This window comes from Mesoplodon bidens, assembly GCF_964165515.1.
Source record: "Mesoplodon bidens genome assembly, chromosome: 17".
NCBI classification, from domain to species: Eukaryota; Metazoa; Chordata; class Mammalia; order Artiodactyla; family Ziphiidae; genus Mesoplodon; species Mesoplodon bidens.
Window position 1 is genome coordinate 20924739 of NC_138174.1, and position 21407 is coordinate 20946145.

General features: G+C 44.7%; 1 protein-coding gene across 1 annotated transcript in view; it reads left to right on the forward strand.

Annotated features, from left to right (window-relative positions):
• Positions 1-14112: 14112 nt before the first annotated feature.
• Positions 14113-21407, forward strand: part of SIAH3 (siah E3 ubiquitin protein ligase family member 3) — a 72041-nt gene continuing 64746 nt past the window's right edge. The window contains exon 1 of the mRNA XM_081214871.1: positions 14113-14262. Coding sequence (XP_081070997.1) covers positions 14128-14262 — 135 coding nt within the window. The 5' untranslated portion in view covers positions 14113-14127. The remainder of the gene's footprint in view (positions 14263-21407) is intronic.

Consider the following 21407-nt stretch of genomic DNA (forward strand, 5'->3'; position numbering starts at 1 on the left):
GTGTGAGTGACTCTCTGGGGTCATGGTTACTGACTCGTGAGGAGGTACCAATGTTTGGACAGTGCTCTAAGGGGCCCTGTCATGGTCAATTTTATCTGTCAACTTGGCTAGGTCATGGTACTCAGATATTTGGTCAAACATAACTCTACATAATTCTGTGAAAGTATTTTTTGATGAGCTTAACATTTAAATCAGCAGACTTTGAGTAAAGCAAGTTACCCTCCATAATGTGGGCAGGCTTCATCCAATTAGTTGAAGGCCTTAATAGAAAAAACTGATTTCCCCTTAAGAAGAGGAAGTTCTGCCTCCAGACTGCCTGTGGACTTGAACTGCAGCGTCGGCCCTTCCCTGGGCCTCTAGGCTGCTGGCCTGCCCTGCAGATTGTGAACTTGCCAGCATCCACGATGTGTGCACCAATTCCTTAAAATAAATTCCAACCCCCCAGCCCCTGCGCTCTCTCTCTCTAATACATAGAGATTTTAGATATATATTATATATAATTATAGCTATATGTAATAGAGAGATAACATATAACATTATATATATAATATTACATTATATAAAATCTCCTGCTGATTCTGTTTCTCTAGAGAACCCTAATACAGGTCCATTGCCAACTTGTGACCTAACTTTCTGGTCAGGGTTTCTACCTACTCTAGTGTCCCTTTCAAATCCAAGAAGCAAGCACAGGTGAACTCCATTCTTTCCCACTTTTCAAAGACATGTTCAAAGACGAATGAGGATGATAGTAATGGTAATGTCACAGAAGCTGTGCCAACACTAGGCACAGGGGACTTGAACTGCAGTCCACTGTGCAGTCCTAGTCACAACCCAACACTAGGAGGCTGGCCCTGGCATCCCCACTGACAGAGAGGAAGCTAAGGCCTGGCGAAGCTGAGCCACCTGCTTCCATCCTTGTAAATGTGATGCCAGTGAAATAATATATAACAAGTAATGAATAAGCAGCTGGAGCGGCAGGTCCAGTCAGGGGATCCAGGCTCCCCTGACTTGCCTGACTCTCAAGTTCAGACTTTTTTTTTTTTTGCGGTATGCGGGCCTCTCACCGCTGTGGCCTCTCCCGCTGCAGAGCACAGGCTCCGGACGCGCAGGCTCAGCGGCCATGACTCACGGGCCCAGCCGCTCCGCGGCATGTGGGATCTTCCCGGACCAGGGCACGAACCTGTGTCCTCTGCATCGGCAGGCAGAGTCAACCACTGCACCACCAGGGAAGCCCCTCAAGTTCAGACTTTTGATCTCGAGGCTATTCTGCTGTGTTAAAAGTGGTTGGGCATTTGAAAAAATATTCAGCCTCAACTGGGCACGACCAGGGCTCTAAATTCTCTTCCCTTCTGAGCAAGTGAAAACTGCCCAGAGACCGTTGCAGGTTCTGAACACACAAAACGAGGTTCAGGCAGGAAAGAGAGTCTTCCCCTGAGCCAGGGCGTCAGAGCTGTGAGTGTCTCCAGGTAGAGAATGATTCTGATGCTCAACATCTGCCACCGATCGTCTCCGTAGCTCTGTCTTCATCTCCAGTTCTGATCTCTCTCTCTGAGGCCATCACATGCAGAGCTGGGCTCCAGCCCTGCTTAACTCGCCCTGACTCAACTCTTCCCAGGCTCCCAGTGTCCCCGTGCGGGCTGCCTTGTGGCCAGGTAGACCTTGGCTGCAAATATCTCTAGCACACTCCCCAGACCTGCTGCTCTCTTTCCCTCCTCACTGCCACATTCTCCTTGCTTCACCCTCTTCCTCTGCAGGTGGAAAGATCTGGAGGCAGGAGCCACGGGGAGGAGAAGAGGAGGAAGAGGACCAAGGCTATTCCTTTCCTCTCTTCTTCCCTTGCAAATCCAGACACAGTCAAAACATAATAAGCATCTTTCAGCCACGTGAATAGATGCTGCAGTAACTGTCACAAGAAAACATCAAGGTGTTTGAACACTCAAGGGGATATTGTCATTTTCCCGTCTATGACTCCGAACAGCGGTGGACGGGGCTATCTATCCCCTTGAGTGTTCAAACACCTTGATGTTTTCTTGTGACAGTTATGACAAGAGGGACCGCGTTCCTATTTAGTTCGAGGCAGATTACAATGTGAAAAACACCATTTGCCTTTCACTGATGACACTTTAAGAGTTATGGAAGCATGTTGACCCAGAAAATAGTCAATGTTTTACAGTATTCTTTCCTATTTTCCTAGGAAAGATGTACAGAATCATTCTGCCTCTTTATTTCTCCTGTTTTCTCCCTCCCCTCACCCTCTGCAATGCCAGAAGCAGCTGCTGTTGCCTTGGCAACATTACAGAAGAAACTTGTTGCTTTTAGACCATCTGTACCCAACCTGGGCTATGTCGAGGTGATCTGTTTCCTTTTCCTGTTCATCACCTACCAAAAGCCAGACTTCATAATTCAGATGCTGACTTCCTCAACAGTTATGTGAGGGCTAACTTCTCACACCCATCTCAGAGTTAGAAGGGCTGGCTTATTCCTTTGAACTCAGGTCTTTCCCAAAGGACCCTTAATAAAATATATGCTTGTTACTAGGGAGATGGGACCCATCAACACACTACAATGGCATTAGTCAGTGTTCTTTCAGAAAACAGAATCTCAATGGACAGCACAGGGCCACCACATGTAACACAAGTGTTAAAGTAATATGCTTTTTTTCCCCTCACTATAGACATATTTTTAGTAATTTATCTATTTGTCTTTATTCCAAGAGAGACAGTGATTATAAAAATATTTGCATCTTAAAACAGATTTGAAAAATACAATATTCCAGAATTACCAATAATCCTGCTACCCACACACATTGTTACTATTTTTGAACATTTTTTTCTCTTGTGCTACATGTTTCTTCAAAAAATAAGATGGATTTGTTTTATAAATACAATTTTATATTCTGATTTTCCTAACTTAATATACATTGGGCATTTTTGCACCTTCTAAAAACCGTTTGAAACATGATGTCTTTCTCTCTCACTCCTTTTCCCCATCCCTCTCTCTCTAAGCACTGTTTTATTTATTTATTAAAGAACCTGGTCATTTTTCCTGTAGAGTTTCCTACGCCCTGGATTTTGCTAGTTGGATCTCCATGTTGTCATTTATCATGTTCCTGTGTCCCCTGTATTTCCGGAAAATCAGTAGCTACATCTCAAAGATGGATCAGATTCATGTGGTTACTTTGGTAAGAATGCTCTGTTGTGACTTCCCAGGAGGTACCCAATACCTGGTTGTCTTTCTGTGATGTCAGCAGCCAATGATGATCACCGCCCAGATCCATTACTTCATTAGGAATTTCAAAAAGGTGAATATTCTCATTTTACCATTATTTCTTCATTCGTTAACTGCTATAAAGAGAAACTTCTCCTCACTGACTATTTAATTACACTGAGGTACAGCTCATCGAAGAAAGGCAGGATAAATACCTTATTTATTCCCTTTATTTGCCAGTTATCAAGGTAATGAATTAAGTGCCAAGCGCCATGCAAAGGGAACTAATTCGTTTTTCTGGTGTCATTATGAACGTGTAGATTTAAACATATTTGATGTGTTTCAGTCCCTTGCAGTTACTGTTCTTAATCATGCTCCAACTGTCCCATCTTCAGGCCGTGGGAGCCTCTTCACTTTGCTTTCTGAATACTGACAAAGATCCTTGCACTTTTTTTCTAGTAATTTTTTTTAAATTGCATCCTTACTTTCTGTTGTTATGGGATGTTCCAGGCTCATCTTAAACATTTTCTGCTCCAGATCTAGAACTAGCCATTTCTTTAAAGAGATCTAGTTTGTTTGCTTTTTTTTTTTTTTTTTTTTTTTTTTTTGCGTTACACGGGCCTCTCACTGCTGTGGCCTCTCCCATTGCGGAGCACAGGCTCCGGACGCGCAGGCTCAGCGGCCATGGCTCACGGGCCCAGCCACTCCGCGGCACGTCGGATCCTCCCAGACTGGGGCACGAACCCATGTCCCCTGCATCGGCAGGCGGACTCTCAACCACTGTGCCACCAGGGAAGCCCTGTTTGCTTTTAAGTGGGAAATTTTATATAGAATCTGGGTTTTAAGGTATTCATTTTCAAGGTCTTTTCTGTGGACAGAATTAAGAAACTTTGCTTTCGCTTTCCCCTGTCCCTCCTCGTCCTCCTCCTCTCCTTCTGCCCTTACTGCTCTTTAACATAAAATACGCCGTTGCAATGATCGCCATTTGAATTCAAGGTTACAGTATTTTTTCTAACCTCATCAATCTTACACCTGTGGCTCCTTTCCCTTACATCAATGACACCAACATAATTACTCCTCTGCTTCATTAACAATACACACACATCAAATTACCGCACAACTAATGGTTCAAAGCAACAATAAACACTAATTATGTTACAGTTTCTATGGATCAGCAAATCAGAAGCAGCTTAGCTGCACAGTCTGGGTCTGAGTCTCTCATGAGATTGCAGACAAGATGTTAGCCAGGGCCACAGTCATATGAAGGTACGAATGGGGCTGGGAGATCTGCTTCCAAGGGGACCTACTGACATGGCTACCAAGTTGATGCTGGGTGTTGAAAGAAGACTTCAGTGGGTCTCAGAGGGCTGCTGGAGGGTCCAGATGGCATGATCTCTGGCTTCCCCCAAAGTGAGCTATTCAAAATGCAAGGTGTAAATGGCAAGGCCTTTGGTAATCTAGCCTCAAAAATCACACAGTGTCATGTCTACCACATTCTATTGTGATAGTGAATCACTGTGTATGGCTCATATTCAAAGGGAGAATTAGTCTCTACCCACTGAAAGGGGAATGTCAAAGAATTTGCAGGCATATTTCTTTTCACTCTCTGGCTGCAACTTAATTTACATTATAAATGTAAAATATACTCACCCCTACCAAAGACTCCCCCAAAGTCTTATTCTCTTACAGCATCAGCTTGAAGTCCATGATCTTGGTACTAAATCAGGTACAAGTGCAGAGGAGACTCCTCAGGTGTCCTAGAGAACAGCTCCTCGAGTACAGTTCCTCACAATCTGAAGACCTATGATCTAAAAAGAAAAGTTAATTGCCACCTACACACACACACACACACACATGCAACATCCAATGGTAGGGTAAGCACAGGATAACTACCATGGACCATCACCCCACCACCACTACCATCATTCAAAATAACGGAAAACAGGAGACACACAGAAGCAAAAGATAGGAAAATCCATCAGGGCAAATGTTGAAAGTTCCTTGTTTAGGACTCCAGGTCTGAAAATGAGTCTCCATAGCTTTAAGCTCCAGCCTCTGAGCTCTTGTTTCCACCCTGTAGGTCATCCTCTCTTTTTCATAAAAGGTAGCCCATGTTTTCTACTGAAGAGTATTCTCAGCTTACTTCCTACCAGTAGAAGCTTCAGGGTCCAAAGGCCTCTTATCATTTTATACTAATTCTGCCCCTTTCAATCCAATCCATGTGGTACTTCTGCTAGTTTACTTCTCTTAAAAACTTCATGGATCTCCTATGATTCTGGTTGTAGCCCACTCAGACAAAACCACATTCAAAAACTCTTCCAAAATAAGCCCTTCTTGACCTTGGGCTTCTATTCACAGTCTTTTCGAGGCCCTTTAGGCTTTCATTAATACTCTCAGCTTCTGTCCACTGCCCAATTCCAAAGCCGCTCATAAATTTTAGGGTTTTGTCATGGCAGCACCCCAGTCCTGGAACAAATTCTGTATTCGCTATCTATTTCTACATGACAAATTATCCCCAAACTTAGTGGCTTAAAGTAACACTAAACAACTATTATGTCACCGTTTCTGTGAGTTAGGAATTTGAGAGCAGCTCAGTTAGGTAGCTCTGGTGGGGAGTTTTTTATAGGTTGCAGTAAAGAATTTGACCAGAGTTGCAGTTATCTGAAGGCTTGACCAAGGGTGAAGGATCTGCTTCCTAATTATCTCATCTGCACGGTTAGCAAGTTGGTACTGGCTGTTAGCACGAGACATTAGTTCCTTTCCATATAGGCCTCCCCAGAGGGCTAGTTGAATGTCTTCATGGCATGAAATCCAGCCCCAGAGCAAGTGATCCAAGAGAACAATGGGGAAACTGCAATTCCTTTGATGATCTAGCTTCAAAAATCACACATCATCATTTCCACACTTCATCAGAAGTAAGTCATCAAGTCTGGTTCACATTCAAGGGGAGAGAGATTAGGCTCCACTTTCTGAAGGTGGTGATATATTTTTAAACCACTACAGACACTACCACCAGCAATACATTTGCTAAAGGTAGTTAAATTTTTTGAACTTCTTTCTGTCCTTGGAATATATTTTACTAAGGATTTATAGTCATCTTACTGTGTTCCAAAGTAACTTAAAATTGTCTTTTCTGTGTGCATATGCCACCAACTTGTCAAATAGTTGATTTGTTTTATTTTGGTTTTGACTTTTGAAGATTTCTTTTTTATTTTTGTTTCATAATTTTATAAAATAATTTCAAGGTTTTGAAGTCCAACTACAGAACAAGATATATTCAGAGAAGTCTAGTTTTATTTTTGCCTCCTCTACCCTCTTCCCTTCTCACCCCTATAAGTAACTTTGTTGTTAGTTTTTTTGTTGTTGTTTTTTTTTTGTGGTACGCGGGCCTCTCACTGTTGTGGCCTCTCCCGTTGCGGAGCGCCATGGCTCAGTGGCCATGGCTCAGCGGCCATGGCTCACTGGCCCAGACGCTCTGTGGCACGTGGGATCTTCCCGGACTGGGGCACAAACCCGTGTCCCCTGCATCGGCAGGCGGACTCTCAACCACTGCGTCACCAGGGAAGCCCTATTGTTAGTTTTTAATTCATTCTTCCATTTTTAAAACATAAATAACAAATAAATAGATACCCCCCATTCTAAGATAAATATTTTCACGTTATGCACAGAATTCTTCACATTACTTTTTTTTAATCTACCAAGATAACCTGAATTCATTGCTTAGCAGTATTTGGAGATAACTGTCATTTCTTTTTATGGTTAATTGTCACCATTTTATAAATATATATAGTTTATTCAACCAGTCCCCTATGGAGGGATAATGTGGAGGTTTCTAGTCTTGTACTATTACAAATAGTGCCACAGTGAATAGCTTTATGCATACGTCTTTCTATACTTTTTCCAGAAACCTATTTTTACAGCTATAATTTATTCCATGCTGTGGCTAGATGTACCTTAAATTACTTAAGTCTACTTAAATAATTTTGGACACATAGGTTCTTTCTATTATTTCCAGTAGTATAAGTGATACAACAATGAACATCCTCATACTTAAATATTTGTTGACATTTCTGTTTATATCATAAGAACAGATTTCTAGATATTTAGTTGGTAGGTCAAAGTTTATGAACCTTCTTAGGCAGTTAATGCATATTGTCAAATTGTTTTCAAGAAAAGGGTACAACAAGTACACATTCTCAGAGGCAGTAAATCTCAGTATCTGGCACTGCAGAAATCTGGGGTCAAACCCTACCTTTACCATTTACCAGTTAGGTAACCGTGGACGTTAAGCCACAGCTTTCTTGTCTGGAAACGAGAAGAATACCTGATGGAGTTATTGTGAAAAGGAAAATAAGATATTTGACTGTAGATATACTTGACTACAAAGGCCAACTATTTAGCATAGTGCCTGATATCTACAAAGCATTTAAATGTTTATTATTATTCACATCACCAGCAGAGTACAATGTCCTTCTCAATGAAGATTCATCAGCCCTGGTTATTATTGTTTAAAAATAAAAAGTGCCAATTTGATACATAAAAGATGCCATCTTGTTTTTTTTTTTGTCTTTGTTTTTGTTTTTTGTGGTACGCGGGTCTCTCACTGTTGTGGCCTCTCCCGTTGCGGAACACAGGCTCCGGACGCACAGGCTCAGCAGCCATGGCTCACGGGCCCAGCCGCTCCACGGCATGTGGTATCCTCCCGGACTGGGGCACGAACCCGTGTCCCCTGCATCGGCAGGCGGACTCTCAACCACTGTGCCACCAGGGAAGCCCAAAGATGCCATCTTGTTTAAATGCATTTCTTTGATTTCTAGTTCTATTGAACATCTATCATTCATTTATGAATTTTAAAATTTCTTCTTCTGTGTACTGTTTATATCCTCTGTCTATCTTGTTTTATATAATTTTAGTTCTTTAAAATGATATACAAGAGTTCTTTATTAGGAATACAAATCTTTTGCTGTCATAATTGCTGCAAGTATATCCCTCAATATTTTGGGTTTTTTCAATGTCAGTTGTCAGACATTATTTTGACATAGAGTTTAACATTTTATGTAACCAAGTATTTGCCTTTGTGATTACTTCAATAAACTTTTAAAATCTTTATGAATACTTCACTACTTCAAAGTTCAATTATATGCTCATCCACATGTTATTTCAGTATAATTGGGGCATATACCTTACATACAGAAAAGGGCATTGATCATAAGTTCACAGCCTAAAGAATTTCCACCCAACAGATATATCCATTGTATTGTTTTCTAGGGCTGCCATAACAAAGCACCACAAACTGGGTGGCTTAAACAGCATAAATCTATTGTCTTGACAGTGCTGGAGACATCTTAGAAGTCTGATGTCAAAGTGTCAGCAGGGTTGGTTCCTCCTGGAGGCTATGAGGGAGAATCTGTTCCATGCCTCTCCCTTGGCTTCTGGTGGTTTGCTGGTCATCTCTGGTGTTCCTGGGCTTATAGATGTACTGTCCCAATCTCTGTCTTCACGTTCATGTGGCATCCTCCCTGTGTATATATCTCTATATCAAAATTCTCCCTTTTTATATATGAGCACTAGTCATATTGGATTAAAGCCCACACGAGTGACCTCATGTTAACTTGATGACCTTTGTAATGACCCTATTTCCAAATAAGGTCACATTCTGAGGCACTGGGGATTAGGGCTTCAGCATATCTGTTTTTAGGAAAACAATTCAATCCACAATGTTCATGAAACTAGAACACAGATCAAGAAACAGAATCTACCTAGCTTTCTAAAACCTACCTCATGTCCCCTTCAGTCGTAACCCCTTGCCAAGGTTACCACTCTTCTGATCTCCTGCACTGTGGATAACCTATTCTATGTTCTTGAACTTCATATAAATGGAATCACACAACATGTATTCTTTTGCATCTGGCCTCTCTACCTCAAAACTGTATCTGTGAGATCCATCCATGTTATTGCATTGTTGCACGTAGCAGTAGTTTATTCTATTTTTTTATGTAGTATTTAACAAAGGAAGGAAAAAAGTAATGTAATTTATCCATTTTATTTTTGATAGATACTTAGGTTGTTTCCAGTTTTTACCTATTGTGACTACAGTTGCTATGAAACTATATTATGAATACATTGCAAGGAAAATCCTAGTACCAGTCTTTTGCTAAGCACACGCTCACACCTCCGTTGGGTATATGGAGTGGGCTTTCTGGGTCATAGGGTTCCCATATGTTTGGCTTTACTGGATGCTTCCAAGCAGCTTTCCAAAGTGGTTTCCAGCAGTGCATGAGAATTTTGGTTGTTCCATATGCTCACCAGAACTTTGGGTTGACTTGGACAAAAATTTTTTTGATGAGAAGATGATGATAATGATGATGACAATAGCTTCTCATTAAAGTTATTATGAAAACCAGTCACTGAGCTGGTTATTTTACTTATATTATCTCACTTCATCTTTAAACTACTTTACAAGGGAGTCATTAGCTTAATTTTAACAGACAAACAAAACTAAGTGTCAGTAAGATTACATAATTTACCCAAAGTAACAGTAAGTAGCAATGTAGGCTTTCAATCCAAATTTGTCTAATTACCAATCTCTGAGACTTTCTGGTCCAGATAAAATGTAAATCTGGTTGCTTTGGAGGTGAACGGGAAGACTTGGGCATCGTAGTGCAGCATGAGAGGATTGGTGTGGCTACCGCAGAGGGGCCAACTTAGTGGCAAGAGGTGAACACAGCTCTAAATCTCTACACGAAGGCTAGTTTGTGCCACCCTGTTTTGGGGACATTAACCATGAGCATTTGTTATCAGGGTTAGCTTCAGACATTTCCTGATGGATGATTATTTTGAGGACTGATTCCGAGAACAGATGGGTATGCTTAATATTCAAAAGTAGAGTGATGTAAACCAGTTTTGGGGTAGAGAGTAGGGCAAAAGGTCAGGTCTGGGATTAAGGAAAAGCATCCATAATAGCAGGTCTGTGGCACTGTTCTCACCACTGATGTCAATATGCACTCCTTAGCCCTTCAGCCCTCACTCCCAGACCCAGTGTTCAGGTAATAACAGGATCATCCACCCTTAAGAACATAGCAAGAGGGCTTCCCTGGTGGCGCAGTGGTTGAGAGTCCACCTGCCGATGCAGGGGACACGGGTTCGTTCCCCGGTCTGGGAAGATCCCACATGCTGCGGAGCGGCTGGGTCCGAGCGCCATGGCCGCTGAGCCTGCGCGTCCGGAGCCTGTGCTCCGCAATGGGAGAGGCCACAGCAGTGAGAGGCCCGCGTACTGCAAAAAAAAAAAAAAAAAAAGAACATAGCAAGAGTCAAGTCTGCTCTTATCATGTCCTCTGCTTTTGTGACCCTGGATGGTAGGGTGAATATTCATGGGGAAAAATATTTCGTGGAACAGGAAGGAAAAACATTCTGAAGATAATCACTCTTCCACAAAAGACACTCAGTAGACTCAAGTATTGAAAGGCTGCTTTGAATCAGGCACTGTGCTGGGTTCTTCCAGATACATCATCTTAGTCTTCACAATAACCTTGAGAGGCAAATAATTTGCTATTATCCCCATGTTACGGGCGTGGGAACTGAGCCTAAGTGAGGTTTTAAGAAACCTGTCTGAGGTTACCCAGAGGTAGAAACAAACAGCATAATGGTTCCATTCTAACAAAGGATGTAGAAAGAGGAAGTTCGGACCTTCTGAATTATGAACTAGGGGAGTATGGTCACTTTTATTTCTTTCTTTTAAAGAAGGCAATAAAAGAATACTGAACGAACACTCTATGACATAAATCACAGCAAGATCCTTTTTGACCCACCTCTCAGAGAAATGGAAATAAAAACAAAAATAAACAAATGGGACCTAATGAAACTTCAAAGCTTTTGCACAGCAAAGGAAACCATAAACAAGACCAAAAGACAACCCTCAGAATGGGAGAAAATATTTGCAAATGAATCAACTGACAAAGGATTAATCTCCAAAGTTTACAAGTAGCTCATGCAGCTCAATATCAAAAAAACAAACAACCCAATCCAAAAATGGGCCAAAGACCTAAATAGACATTTCTCCAAAGAAGATATAGAGACTGCCAACAAACACATGAAAGAATGCTCAACATCATTAACATTAGAGAAATGCAAATCAAAACTACAATGAGATATCATCTCACACCAGTCAGAATGGCCATCATCAAAAAATCTACAAACAATAAATGCTGGAGAGGGTGTGGAGAAAAGGGAACGCTCTTGCACTGCTGGTGGGAATGTGAATTGATACAGCCACTATGGAGAACAGTATGGAGGTTCCTTAAAAAACTAAAAATAGAACTACCATACGACCCAGCAATCCCACTACTGGGCATATGCCCAGAGAAAACCATAATTCAAAAAGAGTCATGTACCAAAATGTTCATTGCAGCTCTATTTACAATAGCCAGGAGATGGAAACAACCTAAGTGTCCATCATCGGATGAATGGATAAAGAAGATGTGGCACATATATACAATGGAATATTTTCAGCCATAAAAAGAAATGAAATTGAGCTATTTGTAATGAGGTGGATGGACCTAGAGTCTGTCATACAGAGTGAAGTAGGTCATAAAGAGAAAAACAAATACCGTACGCTAACACATATATTTGGAATCTAAGGAAAAAAAATGTCATGAAGAACCTAGGGGTAAGACAGGAATAAAGACACAGACCTACTAGAGAATGGACTTGAGGATATGGGGAGGGGGAAGGGTAAGCTGTGACAAAGCGAGAGAGTGGCATGGACATATATACACTACCAAACATAAAATAGCTAGCTAGTAGGAAACAGCCGCACAGCACAGGGAGATCAGCTCCGTGCTTTGTGACCACCTAGAGGGGTGGGATAGGGAGGGTGGGAGGGAGGGAGACGCAAGAGGGAAGAGAGATGGGAACATATGTATACGTATAACTGATTCACTTTGTTATAAGGCAGAAACTAGCACACCATTGTAAAGCAATTATACTCCAATAAAGATGTAAAAAAATATATTAAAATAAAATAAATAAATAAATAAAAATAAAAAATAAAAAAAAGAATACTGAATATTTTCCTGTTGAACTGCTGAAAGCTTGTTCTGGAAAATGAAAACTTTAGAAAGAGAATTCTGGTATTGTAGGTCAGCAACTCTTATTTATGAACCATATTATGAATGGGTCCAGGGACTCATATCCTATAAAAGCATCACATAGATGAGGTTCTAATCAGTTCAAACGTTGTCATCTTCTAATTTTGTGCCAGTGCAATTATTCTAGAAAGTACAAAGTTTCCATTTTAATTGGTGCTTGGCTTATTTGTTTCTGAACATATTGGTTTGGTTTTAAACTCAAGTGAAAATGAACACCTGGGCTTTGTCCTGGTTTCAGGAAAACTGTGCATTTTTCCCCCTATACTTTAATCAGTAGTTGGTTTAATTGCCTGACAAGGTCACAGATGTAGGTGTCCCAGGTGTGTGTATGCTTTGCCTACATTACAACCCAAGGACTGTAGCCAGAGTGGAGCGAGAGCCACTCAGGGAGAAGCAATGGGCTCACACTCTTGAGTGTAATTCACACCCAAGACTGATGCTCACCCAGGCTCACTGCGTCTGGGCTGGCTTCCCAACAGAGAAACAACCAAAGAGAATGAGAAACACAACACATGCAATTCTCCTGCTTTAGTCCCAAAGACTAACTAAGCCATCAGAGCTTGTTCCCCCCAAACCCTAAGACTCCTCGTGTACTGCTCAGGAGCCTTTCTTCCAGAACCAGTGCATGGGCTTAGCACCTCTACCAGCCCAGTTCTGGAGAGAGAGGGAGTGCAGTCTGAGGACTGGAATGCCCTCTGCCTGCTCTAGCACAGAAATGTGCTGCTGGCATTCGCAGAGACAAGCAAATGATGTTGTATGTGTGCTCTTAACCTCTATTTTAACGTCTCCAACCATCTAGTGGTTAATTAGCAATTTGCTGCCCACCAATATGCAAATGAATGACAAGCAAAAGCCCTCCGCATCTGTAATTATTTTGCTGATTTACAAGCCACTCTCCTCTCCGTGTAGGTTTTTCTGTGTGTGTGCATTCATGCATCAGGGATTTCATTATTTTTAGAAGCGTACTCTGTACACTTTTATGCTTTAATATTTTCAGGCTTCAGTAATTACAGCATTATAGATATACATACATGTTTTTCCCCCTCAACTCCAAACGCATTTATTTGTCAGGAATGCTTTTTCTCTGATAAAGAGTGGAAAGGCAGATTTATCAAGGGGCTGAAATCCAAACAGCAGAGAGAGTCAGAGCACAAGATTGAAAGATGCACGTTTCTGCTGTTGCCAAATCCTTATCTGGAATCGGAGGAGTCTTGTAATATTTGATTTTCTCCCAAGCAGCTCTGGTGAATCAAGCCGCGATCTGCGTTATCCATCTGCTTACTTTGGTGCAGCGTGTTTTACTATTTGGCGGTTGAAATGCTTTACGTTTTTGCCAGCGCGTTAAGAAAGCCTCTCGTGTTAAATTAAGTCAATTAATAAATGGAGACACATTAAGCAATCAATTTTGTCAGCCTATCTCCCCAGCATTATGTATGGTTGGCTGTAATCACAAGATAAATGCAATGTGCTGATCTATGGTAATGTTCAATGATACATTCTCCGCCAGGCTCAATTCATCAGGGAGTTTCGGTCGGGGAGGCATTTGTTATTGGCTGTCTCTGCACCTCAAGGATAACATTTCTGTCCTTTCGATTGGCCGCCTCGCTGCTGCAAGATTCTAACCGTCTTATTTTGATGATGAATATGAAGGCACACTAAGCCGGGCTGGAGCGTAGTGTCTTAGAGGCTGCGCTCCTTCCAGAGCCCAAGGACTTACAGCTTCCTCCGCTGCCTTCCTGTGCCAACAACCACCCACCCCCCAAAAAAAGTTGTGATGCTTTTCTTCACCCAGTGCTTTGGGGCTGTGTTAGATCTCATTCACCTCCGCTTTCAGCACTACAAGGCTAAACGGGTGTTCTCCGCCGCTGGGCAACTTGTCTGCGTTGTAAACCCCACGCACAACCTAAAGGTGAGTGGCTCTCTCTCGCTTGACGTTCCCGCGGCTTGGGTTCAAGTCCATCCTCCGGGGGCGTCTGTGACCCTCCCGCGAGCGCGGGGAACGCGCGGCAAAGGCTGGTCCGCTGGCGCCTGGACGGTGTTGGGTACCCGGGGCCGGTGCCTCGGCTCATTCTCCCTCTCTTGGTGGTTGGATGCTCTCGGCGACAGTGTGTTGTTTCCCCGACTGGCAAAAGCAACTGGAGTGAGAGTCTTCTTTTTTTTTTTTTTTTTTTCCACGCTGTCAGCCTAGGAGTGGGGCGGAGGTCAGAAGTGAGGGCGGCGGACGGCGCAGGGGGCTTGCCCCTCTCTCTCCCAAATATTTGTGGGCAAGTGTTTAGGAGACAGGATTTGAAAAGTTACCCAAATCGCAGTCTGTCCCACGTGCTGGAAAGGCAGGCAAGCACACGGATTTAGGAAGCCCCTCTGGCTGCCGCTGAAGTAACTGGGGTCGGGGTGGGGGGACAGGAACCCCGAGGCAGGGATCTGGGAGTTGGGGGAGAGCGGCTCCTTCTTCAAAGTGTTTTCCCCCTGTGCTCAGACTCGGCGTGAGTGGGGATCGGGGTGGGGGCGGGGATGTCGGGAGGAGTTTGTCTCCTTTCCTTCCTGCGAGCTAGATGCGCCCGGTGCGCGGGGGACAGGAGGGGCAGATGTGCTTCAAGAGTATCGAAATGAAACCGGCCCCGAGCCGCCACTGCCCGCATCACCGCAGGCGCTGCGGGTGCCTCTTTGCTGTGGCCGCCGTCGGGCTGCGCTTCCGACGCCGCGGCGTTTGTGCCTTTAGGTCAATGCCCTTTAAGGGAACAGCCAAAATATGGGCTGGAGGGACCGCTTCACATCACCGCCGAGACTGGGGGAAGTGAATGCAGAGCCCCTGGCTAGGGGAGGCAGGGGAGACGGGAAGGCAGGGTGGGAGGGGCGGTGCGAGGGCGCAGCTGAACTCCCCGCAGTGGGAAAGTCTGAGCCCAATGGGCTCTGTCCCCAAATAAACGATGGACTCGCTTGGGAGTTGCTTTCCTGTTCTCGTTATACCCAAGGCGGAGTGACGGGGGAAGGGCACGTCTGCGGCTGAGCCACGGAATAGTCTCTGCCAGAATAGATCTGTCATTCTGACCACTGCTGTTGGGCAGGAGATGTTGCTTGTTGCTCCACACTTTCTAAACTCCTGCAGTCAGACTCTCTTCAGCTGGAGCCCTGCAGGCCAGTGCTGAAGGATGCCTCCCTGCAACACCCGCCCCCCCCCTTCCCCACAATTCCTGGAAGTCCTCAGGAGGGACAGCTGTCTGGAGTCCCTGGGGCCGTATGCCAAGGCCACTCCTGGATGGAGGGGTGATACACTACTTGGGGACAGCTATGGTGCTCCTGACCTAGGAACCGGCTTTCTGTGGTACCCAGCTGTGACTAATACCATCTCCCTCAACTGCTCAGCCTCCCCAATCCCAGTCCCTCCTTCTCTCGCACTCTCTCTCCCTTTCTCCCTCTTCTCCTCCCCTCCTCTCTCTTCCCCTCATTCTATTTTCTTTTTCCCTTCATGGCTTACTTTTATAAATGAGAATTCACCCCCCAGTCATCCTTGGCAAAGCGAGTGTATGATGTACCTACTAAAATAGGATTCTGAATTCCATTTTAGGGCCACTTTTGAGACCGCATTCAAACTCCCATTATTTTGTCGCTTTACATTAGTTAGTTGCCTGTGGCAAGAAATTTTGTTTATTCCTGTTTCGCATTTTAAAAGCTTTACAAATTTTTTATGAAACTTAGCATTTCCGAAGTTTGAATTTAGATGGTTCGTTGGCTGCGGCAGATGATGGAGGGGAGGAAGGGTGCTAAGGTCTTGGTGTGGGCTGGAGTGAAAAGCCTCTATGTGTATGTTTCAGTGATGTCAGCCCGGACATTGATAGGTAGTCCTGCTGCCCGGACTCAGGAGTCCAGAGTCAGTGTGGCAGTCCTTGGGTCAGTGCTGACTAGCTGTGTGACCTTGAATGACTCGATGTCTCTGAGCCTTCCCTTCCTCACCTTCAAAATGAACCTATGAATCTTTAGCCTGCCTCCTCCACGACTCTGTGAGGCTGAAAAAGAGATGATACTCAAGGTAGATGTGCTTTATAATGGTCTCCTCCAAAAAAAGATTACATTATTGTACATAATTTGTAGGGTTCCATTAGGAACTTCAAAAGTTATCACTTAAAGCCTCCAGCCAACCTAGTAACATAAAAATAGTTGACATATGCTTTGAGAGGCTATTTCCCATGGCTCACTTTTTCACGTACATTCTCATTTGGCTTTTCATTTCCTATAAAAAGCCACTTAGAGATTTTGCTCAGATGAGTGTCACTGCAGATAAACAAATCAGATCGACGGCCGCTAATGTTACCAGGGGTTGCAGCGGGACACACAGGATTTACGGAGGCTGTACCAGGCGGAGACAGACCTCCGCATCTCAGGTTGTCCCTGGTGAGGTCTCAGCCAGGCTCCAGGTGGTCCATCAGGTAAGTTTTACCTGCTTCTCAAACCTGAGGGCTAACAACCCTTTGGAGCTGATAAAGGAACAGTTCTCTAGGAGCATTACTGCCCCATCACTGATATTAAAAAATGCATAAAACCTCGAAAGAAAGTGCTCCTTCTCAGCATTCCTTTCCATAGACAGACCACAGAAATATGCCTTAGATGTAATAAGCTGTGATCCACATAGGAAGAAAAATTCTTTTTTTAAAGAAAAAAAAAAAAGCTGTGGCAATGTTAACCCAGAATAGCTATTGATCTGCGGTGCTTCCCCGCATTTTGTATGACAGGCTGGTACATAAAATGGTGACCAAGGACAGAGAGACTGCAACCTTGCTTTCAATTTTCTAGGTTGCATATTGCTACAAAGAGGGCTGGGAAGCCTGTGTTTTTCCTTGTGGAAGCATTTTTTGCACTTTGTCCTTTCCTGAGAATGCTAGCAGTACTTTAGGACCTGAGGCAAGTGCTGAGTTATAATCAAAATTCACTTACTGAACAGAGAAAACTGTGGATTTACCATGCTTCTATGGGTCACCTTCATTCTCAATTTTATTAAGGCAATTACTCGGTAACTGGGATTCCTTCAAGCAAGCTGATGCCTTTCCTTCTAAGTGGAAGGCAGAAGCCTTCCCGGGGAATGCAGACAACCCAGTTAAAGCCATGACACTCCTTAAGCCCACCCTACTTTAAAGGGGTGTTTAGAGTCGCTGGCCTGGAATAGGAGGGTCTTCTGCTTCAAGAAGAATCCATAGCAGAGCTGGCTCTGTGGACTGCAAATGGCACTCTGTGTTGCCCTGTGTCTGTCTGTCTGTCTCTGCCTACAGGGATGGCTCCTTAAAGGGATCAGGCCCCCCACTTCTCCTTCCCACCCCATGAAAAGGGACCACCAAGGAGCCGGTGATCTTGGCTGGCTGCCATCTGCTTCCTCATTCATGGAGGTCACTGAAATGTGGCCCATGGGCTGCAGGCTGGCACCGGGGAGGGTGCGGGCTCCTGGTCCTGATTCAGCACTGCTTTCTCCCTCGTGTCCTTTGCTTGTTTCCAAACCAAGAAAGCCTTTCTCTCCTGGCCCCTCTCCCATCGACACTGGCTGCTTGTACAATGCCCTGACCCGGGCAGCCCTCCCTGCTTCCATCCTATCCCCAGAGGTGCCCTGTGAGGGGTGACCTGGCCAGTCTCTGCACCCAGGCCTCTCCAGGGAAGGGTCTGTAGTGGCAGCCAGACCCCTCTGGGGTCAGTGCTCAGCACTTCCCAAGCGGACAGGTGCTGAGCTGAGGCTGGCTGGGCGACTTCCTCCCTGTAGCCACAGCGCTTGATAAACCAGGTTCTGAAAGAAGTCTAGCAAAACACTTTCTGGCAGACTTCCAAAAGGCCCTCACCAGGGCCAATGTCCATTGCTGAGACCCCCAGTGCCCTCCCCAGCATCCAGACCTGAGGGCGGAACCTCCCCACCTCTCCTCGGAGGCTATTCATACCTCCATCCAGCTGGTCCAGTCCCTGCAGCTCTTTTCGATTATTACCCGTTAACCTTGAGTTGACAGACAGACAAACAGATACACACACACACACACACACACATACACACTCACAGTCATGCAAACACACACAGTGGGAAGGGCATATGGGACAATGATGGCTTTAATCTGTGCCTGACAGATACTAAATCTAAAATTAGGGCATTTTAGTACCATCACTTGAAGCATCCACGTACCTTTCATTCTAAGACCAACCCATATGGATGAATGTGTTCTGAGTGATGGTGGAGATGGTGCGCTGGGGATCATCCAAGGAGGGAGCCGAGGAGAGGTGGGGGGACAAAGGCAACCCTCACCTCTACCGTTCATGGGCTGATCTTTGGAGATCCCGCGCCTGCCCTGGGGCTTTCACTAACTCCGCTTGACGTAGCATGGCAGGCAGCTGAAGGAAAGCTAAAGACATGAACATCGTTTTTAGAGATTTAGAGGTGGCCCTGGAGTATTCAGCCTGAATAACTGGTTTAAGGCAGTTAAAGGCTTCCGATAAGATTGTTTCATAGGCAGGGTGTGGGTTGCTCAGCTCTTCCTGACACAGCCATGTCTGAGGGTCGCATCCCCAGTCTTCTGGACATTTCACCACCTTCCTTTGCTGCCCGGGCTGGAGGCTCTTCACAGCTCCAACAGCACCTTAGACGGGGGCGGGCAAAAGAGGAGGGAGGAGCTGGCTGTCCTCACTCTGTGAGCTTTATCCTAAAGGCTTTCCCTGGCTGCCTCCTCCAGCCCTTTGGTTTCTGTGAATATTATAAGACATTCTACACTGTAGGCACAGAGCAGTCATGCGGCTTTTCTGGTTACTGGAGATTGCAGATGAGGCTCCTGAGTCACATAACTGGAGGCGCAAGCCCCGAGCAGCCATTCGGTTAGCAGCGCGCTGGTGATGGGGAAGCAGGGGAGGCTGAAGCTGGCGCAGAGGTGACGTGAGCCCCTTGCCTCCATACTGCATTTACCCGGCAGCCCCAGAGCAAATTTTGTGGCTCTCCCTTCACCACGGTCCCTCAAGCTGCAGGGACTGTTTGGAAAAAATGAGAAAACAGAGACTGAAGGCTTTTTTTGAAATCCACAGAGAGGTCAGAGCTATTTGGATGGCTTCCCTGGGGCAAGGCAGAATGTTTCCCTAGCAATTAACAATAAGAAAAAAAAAATTAACTGTCCGGGATGGTATTTTACTCTTAGCAAAGTCATCTGGACTCAACCAACTCTGTTCCCCAAAGCGGAAAGGTGGCCTGTTTAGACACAAAGTGCCACATGGAAGGGGTTACCTGGAGAATGGAGCTCCATTCTCTATGGCTGAGAGTCATGGGGAGAATGTCAGAACTGGGAGCCTGAACCGTCTTAGTTTACAGTTGAGGAAACGGAGGCCAGAGAGGGGAATGACTTGTATTCTGTTCCTACGGCTGCTGTAACAAATTAGCACAAATGGGGCAGCTGAAAATCAGAGTGATCTATTTCTCAGAGAAATCAGGAGGCTGGAAGTCCAAAGTCAAGGTGTCAGCAGGGCCAGGCCTCTCCAAGGCTCCAAGGAAGAGTCTGTCCCCTGCCTCATCTGGCTTCTGAGAACTCCACGTGTTCCTCGGCTTGTGGCCGCATCCCTCCAATCTCTGCCTCTGGGGTCACATGGCCTCCTTCTCTCCTTTGTGTGTACACCTTATAAGGATACAGGTTATTGCATTTAGGGCCTACTTGGATAATCCAGGATAAGCTTCTCATTGCAAGATCCTTAATTTAATCACACCTTCGGTCATATAATATTCACTCTCTTGCTAGTTAAGGTAATATTCACAGGTTCCAGGCATTAGGATGTGAATATATCTTTTCAACCCACTACTTGACTTTTGCAGAGTCAACCTATTTAGTGACAGAATTTAGGAACCAGAAGTCAGCTCTCCTGATGTCAGACCTAGATCCCCTGCACTGCCCCAGGCTGCCTTCCAATTAGCCCTAACTAAATATCCCTTGCTTGGGTGCATGCTGTGGAAGCAGAAAATTGTGGGGACCCCCCTTCCTGCACCTCATCAGGCCCAGGCCAGCAGTGTGACCCCATGGGCTGCACCACACACCCACCATCTCCCCTTTGTCAGATCCACATTTCAATCTGGAGCCTCTTCATCTTCCTCCCTTATGCCCCTACCCACTCCATAAATCTTCTTCCCTTTTCTTTTCTGAATTCTTTAAAAAAATATATAATTAACATGGAGGCATGCACATCATATTTAAAAATCAAATATAAAGAGATACACTGTCAAAAGCGTAGAGCATAGGGAATTCCCTGGCGGTCTAGTGGTTAGGACTCCACGGTTTTACTGCTGAGGGCCTGGGTTCAATCCCTGGTCAGGGAACTAAGGTCCTGCAAACCACGAGGCCAAAAAAAAAAAAAAAACGCATAGAGCATTATATTTTGCCCTTAGTACATATTTTATAAACCCACCAGGTCAATATGGGGAGAAGCAGTGGGTGTAGGAAAAAAACATGGGCTTTGGGGCAGACAAGTCTGAATTCAAATCCAGGCTGTGCCACTGGCCAATGTGTGACTTTGAACAAATGACTTCCTCTCAGAGGCTCCATTTCCTCCCTCTATAAAAAGGAGAAAAGAATACCCACCTTGTGACCACCTAGAGGGTTGGGATAGGGAGGGTGGGAGGGAGACACAAGAGGGAGGGGATATGGGGATATATGTATATATATATATAGCTGATTCACTTTGTTATACAGCAGCAACTGACACACCATTGTAAAGCAATTATACTCCAATAAAGATGTTAAAAAAAAAAAAAAGAATGCCCACCTTCTATGGCCGCTGCAGGCGTAAATGAGTTCACAAAAGGAAAATGTCCACCACAGAGGAGAGAGTCGGTAAATAGCAGCAGTTATTGTCAACACGGGTCATTACGATAAAACTAAAAGCGACTCCTGGGAAGTTAGAGTCAACTCTCCAAAACCCCACCTCCGGTCTTTCTCCGCCTCCCCTCCCTCCCTGCAGGCCTCGGTGCTTGCTGTTCCTTGGTATTCGTGAATTGCCCTTGGCCTTGAAGAGATTTTGAACGGAAGAATTTCTTGCCTTACGTAAAAGTCAGATTTGTCCTTA